The following is a 9,932-nucleotide window of genomic DNA, read 5'->3' on the forward strand; positions in this document are numbered from 1 at the left end:
AGTTTCCCTTCTTCTATCTCAGGATTTTTGTGTAAAATTAAGTCAGAGCATGGATGCAAACACCCATAGCCCAGGCCTGGCATCTGGAAGACTTTCTTTAATCACTAACATTCTTGTGGCTGTAGTTACTGACTTTACCAATCTGTCATACATCATTTGCATACCGTGCATGTGTTAAGCAGTGACAGTTCATGGTCTCATTTCCTATTTTGCTGCTATAACCACTATTTATTTATTTTTTAGTTCTGGAGATCGAACTTGTGACCTCGCACTTGACAGGCAGACGCTTATGCCGCTGAGCTAAATCCCGGCCCTGGAACCACTATTGTTTCATTGCTATTATCTCATGCTATTTCCCATGATTAATAGTGATACTGACAATGTTCCTATTATCTCCAAATCTTAATCCCCTTGCATCAACATAGCAGGACCTTTGCTCTCCAGACCTGTTCCTCCCCTACACACTCTGACTGGGAAAAAACAAAGGTAGGGTTCAGGTCCAGATCCCCAACACCAAAGCAGAGGCCGACCTGATGCCAGCAAGCACATTTGGGCCTCTGGATAAGGGGAAGGCAGAAGGGCACAGGACAAAGCTCCCCTCTGCCCCCTAAATTGTTAGAAGACCCCTTCCCACCCTCCTTATGCTCCTTAATAGTCTCACCCAGTTGCCCCCTGTCCACGGGATTGACCGGACCCCACAAGCTGACCAGACTGCAGGAGATCAAAGAAATTCAATCCAGGGCTCTGCCTGGGCTACTGCTTTGGACCCAGCTTCTCCATCTGGGGAAGGTCTTGCCTTGCCCACCTGGGCTCAGCTTCAAGAGCTTAGTGTGGAAAACAAATGAGACGGAAATGACTCCTTTAAAGCACCATACAAAGTGATTAAATCTTTATTGAAGTCTTTCTGTGCCAGAAACTGGCCACACAGAGGCAAAAGGCACAATCCCTGCCCTGGAGGAGCTCACAGTCCAGTAACAAGGCAGAAGAGATGATTCCCGCAGAGACATAGGGGCCTTTGCTGCCCCCTTCCCATATTCCTGCCTGGCCATGAGAAAGTGCACAGGAAGCTTCTCCTCAACCTTCCACCTTCCCTGGGGCAGCGGACTTCTCCCACTCTGCCCTGGGCACCATGAGAGGGGTGCAGCTGCTATGTTAAGAAGCTAGAACACCCCAGCAGTATATAAACAGTAGTTTTTACTTCCCAAAGCCGCAAACCAGTGCAGCAGAAGCTGGGGATACTGGGGACATCAGAAGAGCATGCTGGGCCAGCCCAGTCCAGTTGTGGGAAACACGAGTAACGGAAAGAGTCGGTACCCAGGGCCTGGGAAGTAGGGTGAGAGAGAAGTTTTCAGGGGGAAAAGCTCACAGGAGGGCACCACTGGCCACAGCCAACACAAGAGTTGCCAATGCAACCCCAGGAGCTGCAGGGCCTTTACTTGAGGGTTTCGTGGTCCAGCCTTTTGCAGGGTACTGCTCCACATTACTGCGGTCCTGGTGAACAGCCACACCTCCAGCCAGCCTTGACTCGTGTTTATGGGAGGCATGCACTTCATGGGGAAGAGTCTGGCTGGTCGGGGCTGGGGTGGGTTTGGTGGTAGAGGTGAGGGTAGTGGGTGCTGGGGTGGAAGTGATGACAGAGGTGGTTGGAGCCGGAGTGGATGGAGCTGGGGTGGCTGGAGGGGGCAGCAGGACAAGGGGTGGGATTCGAGGAGAGAAGTAAGTCTTGTTGCGCAGGTCTGAGTTACAGCGGGACCCCTGGCAGCAGGAGCCGCTGAGTGTGAACCCAGGGCCCGTCACCCCATCTCGGGTACAGAATTCATCCTGGACACAGCCACGGACGGGCAAGGACACAGTCACATTAGCTGCAGAAGAGAGACACAGTAAGTCAGTGGTTGGATGGAGGGATGTTGGCACAGTCAGAATGAAACACAGGAACATCTGGGGCAAGACAAGAGAGAGGACCCTAACCTAGGACAGAATGGTTCCACACTCATTAATAAAACAATCTCAAAGCTGTGCCTGCTCTGCCAAACAGGGTCACACTGTCTTTGGCAAATGTTCGATCACATTTTCATAGTGCTTTAAGAGAAAGAATGTGTACTCTGAACTACAAGTCTCCCTTGAAACAAAGGTTTGGACTACAATACAAATGTCTCCTAGGATCAAAAAGCAGAACAAGCTGCCCCTTGGCCCTCTCACTGTCCCCCCACCCGGTGGCCAACAGACATCTATCAAAATTTAGACTTAGAGCCAGAACTACAGCTCCCCTAGAACACCGGGCACAGGATAGGGTAGAACTTCATCTCCCCTGGTTCTGAAATAGGAACCAGAAAGCTGTCTGCATCTGCCTGATACTGGGAGCAGCCCAGAGTCCTAAGGGCTCAGAACCAGACTTTCCACACACTTCCCCGGGGTACAGGTTTAGAAGCTTTAATACATTTACCATTGAATGTTCTGCCGGAATCTCTTTATGAAAACGCATCCCCTCCTCAAAGTTTTTTAGGATAAAAAGCATCCCTATGGCCAGTCTATCTGGTTATGGAGCTGCATCTCCCATTATGCTCCAGCCACAGTCCCAGGATGCGTTGGAGGTGGGGGGATCCAAAAGCCCCACACCACCGCCCAGAATGTCTCAGCAAAGCTCCAACTCCTGCAGGTACAGAGCGCCCCCGGGGCTCGCTCACCTGCCGTCAAGGTGACGTTGCCGTCGAAGCAGCCCTTGTAGACGCGGTCGCTGGCGTTGTAGCAGCTCACGACGGGTGGCACTGTACCCTGACACTTCTCGTGGCTCAGCCCCACGCAGCTGTAGCACTCGGCGCCGTTGGGCTGGTTCGCGCTCTCATTGCCTGCAGGGGAGCCCCGAGTAAGGAAAGGATCCACAGAGCCGGGAACCCAAGCTCAACCCGCCCGCCATGGGCGTGGCCACCATCGTTTTGGCCCCGCCCCCAGCATAGCCTCCAGGACCCGCGAGATGAAGCCCCGCCCGCCGCGTTCAACACCTGGGCGTGGCCCCGTGCGTCCCCGCCCACGGACCTGCAGGGTTGAGCCCTCGCGAGGTGAGGTTGAGCTTGGCGTTGCAGCGGTCCTGGGCGCACTGCTGCAGCTGGATGAAGGCCAGGAGCCCGTGGAGGTCCAGTCCGCGATCGTTCTTGCCGGGGAGTCCTGAGCCGCAGCCCCGCACCGCCACCGAGAATTGCCCATGGACTGAGGGGCGGGAGGGAGGGAGCAGGTCAGGGGCGGGGCGTTGGAGGGCGGGGCCTCGAACACAGGGACCCCGGCGGAAGGTCTGGCTGCGGGCGATCCGCGGGGACTTCGGAAGAGGCCAGGGAGGGGTCAGGCAGAGGGCGGGGCGTGATGTGCAGAGCAGAGTCCAGGGGGACAGACTGACCCCAGACAGAATCGAGGGGGAGGCCAGTGATAAGGCCACGCGTGCATAAGAGGGACGCAGCTGCAGAGAGCAACAGAAGAAACAAAAAAGGACTGAAGGGGCTGGCTAGGGGGCGTGGCCTGGGAGACGGGGGTTCCTCAGCCGAATCTTAGCGCGGGATTGCACAGAGCCGGCTACCCAGGACCTCCCACAGTGGGGGGGCAGACGGGCGGGCCTCAGCCTGGACATCCAGAGACCCCTCTTGAAAGATTCCCTACAACCTAGAGGTCCAGAGGTACTGGAGTTTGGTGGAGGGTGGCGGGGAGGATCCCTGCCGGACCCAAGTGGGAAGCATGACCTCGTCCCAGACCCGGATTGTCCCAGTCCCTCCTAACTCGCCGCCGCCCCCCACATCTGTAATCCCCTGGAAGGAGGGGCGAGGCTGTGCCTAAGGGTCCTGGTTAGGACGAATGGGAGGGACCGCACGAGTTAAAGAGTTGTGTTCGGAATTGAAGGAGGGTAAGGAGGCGAGGCCGGCTGAAGGAGCCCAGAGAGGATGAAGGGTGCGCAAGGACCCCGGGACGGGGTCGCACTCACTGGTCTCCACCGCCCCCACGGCCTCTGTGCAGACCTCCACGCCCGCCGCGCACTTCACGGTCTTCATCTTCTGTGGCGAGCACCCGTCGTCCGCCCTCTGCACGCAGCTGTAGCACTCCAGGGCCTGCGCTCCTGCGGGTGCGGGCCCGACAGGGCTGAGCGCTCCTTGCTGAAGCGTCCTCCCACCGAGGAGAAAGAGCCCTTCCCAAGCCCAGGAGCAGACAGTCCTGCTGTGTGCGAGCCTTTCCCAAGGCAGCAAGCAAGGAAACCTCACAAATCAGGGCCACCAGATAACTGGACCCTTTTCCTGCACTCCGCTTCTGTCTATGGTGGGAGCCTCCTTCCCATGGCTCTGCTGGCCGAGGAGAGAAATCCCTGCCACGGTGCCCTTCCTGCCCGGGTAGAAGCGCTAGGTTCTCACAGGTCTCTGCTTGGGGTTGAGAACTTTTCCCACAGACAGCTGTATTAAGGGTCCTTTCCACTGACCCCTCGGAGCAACAGCCTAGCAGTACCCAGGATAGAGGACTTTCCCCGCAGGCCTGTTGCTGATGGTGAGCCTCCCCTTGTGGAGGTGGGGGTCCTCCTTCTAAGAGCCCCTACTCTCCCTTGAGACCTTCCAAGGCAGACCTACCTTCATGGAGCAGCAGTGGCCACAGCAGGAGCCAGCCTGTAGTCCAGATCGCAGCCCGGGCATCTGCTTTCCTGGCGGAGTCCATAGCTCCGTCCTGCTCCCTCGGTGTCCCCCCTGGGTGTGCCGATTCCCAACCAGGGCCCTCTTACCTGAGCCCTGGATGAGTAACCTACCCTGGGGCAACCCGGGCCTTGCCCAACCGGGCCAAGTCAGCGTCCGCTGTAGGGCGGGCCCACTTGTAGGAGCCTCACCCACAGGGAGAGCAGCGCCAGCGCTGAGCAACTAAGGAGGGAAAGGATGGAAGAAGTCAAGGTTTCCTGAAAGTCCCTGGCAGAAAGGCTGTGTTTGGGAACAGAGAGAAATGGGGCTCACGGGAGAGGCAGGAGCTGCTCTGCATCAGCCAGCATTCAGTATCCAAAGGGCGAGAGAGTGATCTGGAGGGAGGGTAAGTGACGTAGGAAGGTCACTGTGCCTCTCTTCACCGGCCTGGCTCTGGTGAGGGAGACTCATGTTAAATAATCACGCACACTGCTTTGTAACACGGAGACCTAGTCAACGAAGAAAGAGCTCCAAGGAGGGAGGGATGGATCTAGAAATGGGCCTCATTTTCCTGAGGAAGAACTGAAAGGTGACCTCAGCCACGAAGTTCTATGAAGTCAAGTGGAGCAGGTTGAAAGCAGGGGGCAAAACACACTGCAAGCAGCTCGTGCAAGGCCAGTGCAGGGAAGCAGCGCTGCCCATTCACAGGAAGGAGGGCAGGGTGTGTGGAAGTCCAAGGGCTGGGGGGGGGGGGCGAAACCATGGAACATGGGGAACCCTGCATGTATCATGTTTGAGAACTGAGGTGAAAGACTGAGGCAGGGGTAAACCCTGAAGGAGATTTGGATTAATTCTAAGGAAGCTAGAGGATGTTTGAGGGGGTCCAAATCCGCTAGAGAAACCAACCTATGGTGAGAGAAAACAGACCAGGGTCTGCCTCTCTAGGGTTCCTGACCCCAAGAGGAACATAAGGAGGCCCCACTGTCCATCTGAGGCGGCGGTAACAATGCACACATGTGAACAGAATCACGGAACTGCATTTTTATGCAATTCACTGCATTATGTTGTTCATTGAAAACAAACAAAGCAGGCACAGCGGTACATGCCTTTTATGCTTACCATCTGCTTTGCAGGCTGAGGACACAAGCTTGAGGCGAGCCTGGGAAACTTCTCAGACTTTGTCTCCAATAGAATAACAAGCCCTGGGGAAGGTAGCTTAATGGTAGGTGCCTGCCGGCATGTGCAAGATCCTGCCTGCAGTCCTGGGTACCACAAGACAAAACAAAGCAATCAAAGGAAAAGGGTTCATATAGCCACCGTGTAAAAGAAGGAAAGGAATCTAGAAGGATGGAGAGAAGGCTAGAAGACCAGCAGGGAGGCGCTTCCTGGTAAAAAGAGAAAAGCAGCCCCTGAGGGTCTGAAGTTGGTTTGGCCCTCACAGAGGGGCCTTAGGGTTCTCTGTAAATAACCTCACCAAACACCAACCTCAGGCAAGGTCATGCTAGTGTGAAAGGTTAAAGCAAGACTCAAAACCACTCCATAACTGTGTCTAAACACAGAAACGAGACCACTATGCAAACCACAAAATGACTAAACAGCCCATATTTTGGCTAATCTAAGTGACTGTTTATATTATTATATTAATATAAATTATGACTAATTTTGATTTGGTTCTCTTGCCTCATAAATAAGATTTATACAAATAACCAATCCTAGCATGACCCCTTCTTGGTGACAGTAGCCAATCTAGAGTGAAACCCAAATTCTGGACTTGCCTTCAAAACCACACTTATGTCCAGATTTTAAAATAAATCCTTTTTGGTGCTCTTTCACTGGACACCTCGTGGGGCTCCATGGTATGTGTTCTCCCTCACTCCCAGAGCAAGAAGCCGGCCTGCTCCACCACAAATGTTTTCCTGGTAGAGAACTTGGTGAGGCAAGAGATGGTATTACTTGGCCTAGTACAGTAACAAAAGGAGCCAAAATATTTTAGGAAGAAGATGGACAGGGATAACAGAGATCAAAAGAGAGAGAAAGCCAGGCATGACGGCAAAAACATATGATGCTAGCACACTAGGAAGCTGAGGCAGGAGGATCACAAGTTCGAGTCCAGCCTTGGCAATTAGTGACTTCACAAGGGCTGGTCTCACAGCCAAAAGAATAAAGGACTGGGGATGCAGCTCAGTGTGAAGACCCCAAGCTTAGTCCTGAGCTCAGCTCCCAGTAATGTACTGAAAAAAAATTAAAGGAGGAAAGAAGCAGTGGAAAAGAGCATCTTGGACAGCTGGAAAGCACATTGTAACAGTAATAACAATGACCTAGTATCTAATATTTGCTGTCTACCAGAAACATTTCTACACACAGGATCTCACTTAATCCTCACCTTTACAGTGAGTCTACAATCATACACTGAGCATCTACTCTGTGCTTGGCACTTTCTGACCAGCATGACAGCTCTGCAAACAGAGGACTTTGCCCCATTTCGCAGATGAGGAAACTGAGGTTGGGAGAGGCTTACAAGTGGCTCTGAATCCAGGGCTTCTCCAAAGACCTCCACTACTGTTTATTAGGGTAAGACCCTGAACTTAAACCTAAGATGATATTTTGCAATGCTCCTCAGTTTTGGAGCCAGCCAGACTTAGGTGTGAGTCCCAACTCTGCCGGTGCTTTGCTGTGTGGCTGTGGGCTCCCCTTCCTTGATGTTTGGAGTCCTCCTCTGTGGACAGAAACAATGACCAAAAGCATTCTTACTCAGCCTTCCCTGCTCCAGGAGCCCTTTCACAGCCTTTGCACCCAATGACCCTGTGGGAGATTTTAAGGAGAGTCAATTTACAAGTGGGGAAATCGAGGAAAAGAGAGGTCGAACAACTTACCCAGGGTCACACAGGTAGGGCTAGGGCCAAACCCAGGCAGTCTGGTTTAAGAACCAACAGATAAAGGGCTAGGGATATAGCTCAGGGGCACAGCGCATGCCTGCCTGGAAAGTTTGAGGTCCTGCGTTTGACTCCCAGGCCCCCGGCCAAAAAACCTCAAAACCAACAAGCAAGCAAAAATAGAAAACCCACCGATAGATGTTTGGATACACTGTTACCAGCTGTGAAACTTTGACACTCACTTGGGCATGCCTCAGTGTCCCCCTCTGTCAACGGGAGATCCTAACAGGACCCACCTCATAAGAAAGCTGTGGGATTGGCGTCAACTCTACATGAAATGCTGCAAGCAGGAATCCATGCTGCGTTATTTGTACTGCTAACTTAACGGCAGTTAGACCCATTATTATCCTGAGTAGTTATTGTCAGCGCCTATATCTTGAACCCCAGCTTTAAAGCAGACAAGGCACTTCCAAGCAACCTCTCCTTGAATTCCCAATGCAGCGGGGGAGAGGAGCACCCTTTCACACAGAAGGAAACCAAAGCCCAGAGAGGAAGATGGGTGATCAATGTCACACAGCAAGGGAAGCACCCACACCAGTGCCACCTGGCCGGCCGGCTGGCTGGCTGACACCAGGAAAAATGGTGGCCATGTTCAGAAACATATGTGGCCCCCGGACCCTGTCAGAGGCCCGCTTCCCGGCAATGACAAATACCACGTAGTCACATAGGTGGGGTTCTCTGGTATCCTGCAGTGGCTCAGAGAAAGTGGGTGACTTCCAGTGAGGTCATTCGGCCCTGGTCCCTGCCTCCCAGCCTTGGAACCCCGGCTCCACTTCTGGTTAACTGTGTGACCTTGCATAAGTGTCTTCACCTTTCTGAGGCTTTGGGGTATCCTTTTTTCATGAGGGGAGGAGGGCTGTCTTTCATGATGCAGTGAGGCAGGGGACTTGAACTGTGGAGAAGCGGGAAAGTCTGGAATGGGACAAGCCGAAATTTGAATCCTGACTCTAAATCAGTCTCTCTCTCTCTCTCTCTCTGATCCTCAGCTGCCTCCTTTGGAAGCTAGATCTCAAAATCCCTACATCCTTTAGAGACTGAAGGAAGGCCCAGGGAAAGGGCAGGCAAAGTGATAATACTGTCATTGTGTGCTTGGGAGCAGGAGGCCCTGCCAGCCCCTGGGCCCCAACAGCGTGGGAGAGTTTCAGGGAGGAACCACAACTGGCCTGACCTGAAGAACTAGCGTCTTGGGAGGGAGTGGGGCCAGGGAGGGAGCCTCCTCCTGCTCGGGCCTGCCCGGATTCTAGGCTGCTGACCACACCTGGCCCAGGACCAGAGGCCAGGGGAGTTTTGAACACATAGCCTCCATTTACGGCTGTTGCCTGCCCAGTCTCTTTCAGAGTCCCTCTGCAGTCTGGGCTGCCAGGAGAGTCTCGAATTTGGTTCCCAAGAGGCTGAACAGTGGAGGCATCCAGCAGTGCCCGGAGCTCAAGCCTGGGCCTCAGACAAGCCCAGGGCCATCTCCAGGCTGGAGCAGACCAGGCTGTGACTTCAGAGCCACGCGCTCTGGAACACACTGGCTGGGACACATCAGGGGTGAGGTGGGCCTGACTGGCTACATAATTTTGGGAGTGCACTGCAAAATAAAATTATGAGAACATAGCTGGATGAATTGGCGTATACCAGTAATCCCAGCATTCAAGAAGCTGAGGCAGGAGGATTGTTGTGATTGGAAGGCATGGGATACATAAGGAAGTTCAAGGCCAGACTGAACTACATAGTGTGATCCTGTCTCAAAAAACCAAAAGAAAGAAAGAGACAGGAAGGGAAAGGGAAACATAATCTGTCCCAGGGAGGGGCGAGGCAGTGGTGAAGGACCACGAGTGACCTAAGGCTCCACTCCCCTGTCACAATTGACACAGATTCAAACATAAAACTAAGACTCTCCAAGCCCGGTATGGTGGCACACACTCCCAGAGTGCACACAATCCCAGCACTCTTCGAGGCTAAGGCAGGAGGATTATGGAACATTCGTGCCCTGCCTGGCCAGTTTGTCAACCTGGCAAGATCCTGTCTCAAAAAAAAAAAAAAAAGTTAAAATTGTTGGGAGTGTAGCTCGGTATGGAGATCCTGGGTTCAATTCCCAGTACTACACCCCAAGGGCAGGGCTCTCCTGAGCGAGGGAGCTGCTGACTATCCCCATTACAGGCCTGTGCAGCTGGCCCAGTAGGAGGCGCGCTTTGCAGAGGGACTGGGGCATGACTGACTCGAGATCCAGAAGTCACACCTGGATGAGGGATGGCAGTGAAAGCCAAGGGACGGCTGGGGTCCCAGAGGAGCTGGGGACTGTCTGCATTCTAGGACTCAGGAGCACTAGACCTGCATCTTTGAGGGAACTTTTGGGATGAGGGAGAGGAAAGAGCTGTTT

The 9,932-nt window shown here is 53.6% G+C and overlaps 1 protein-coding gene across 1 annotated transcript; it reads right to left on the minus strand.

Moving 5' to 3' along the window:
• Window positions 1–860: 860 nt before the first annotated feature.
• Window positions 861–4,817, minus strand: Lypd3 (LY6/PLAUR domain containing 3). Its single transcript, XM_003464551.4, has 5 exons — window positions 4,596–4,817; window positions 3,965–4,096; window positions 3,034–3,204; window positions 2,685–2,846; window positions 861–1,862 (listed from the first exon to the last, which is right to left on the minus strand). The coding sequence occupies exons 1-5, from the start codon at window positions 4,678–4,680 to the stop codon at window positions 1,363–1,365; spliced, it is 1,050 nt and encodes a 349-aa protein (XP_003464599.1). The 5' UTR covers window positions 4,681–4,817; the 3' UTR covers window positions 861–1,362.
• Window positions 4,818–9,932: the final 5,115 nt, after the last annotated feature.

The sequence above is a fragment of the Cavia porcellus genome, unplaced genomic scaffold, assembly GCF_034190915.1.
Source record: "Cavia porcellus strain 051 isolate PalLab524CR breed Dunkin Hartley unplaced genomic scaffold, mCavPor4.1 scaffold_7, whole genome shotgun sequence".
Classification (NCBI taxonomy): domain Eukaryota; kingdom Metazoa; phylum Chordata; class Mammalia; order Rodentia; family Caviidae; genus Cavia; species Cavia porcellus.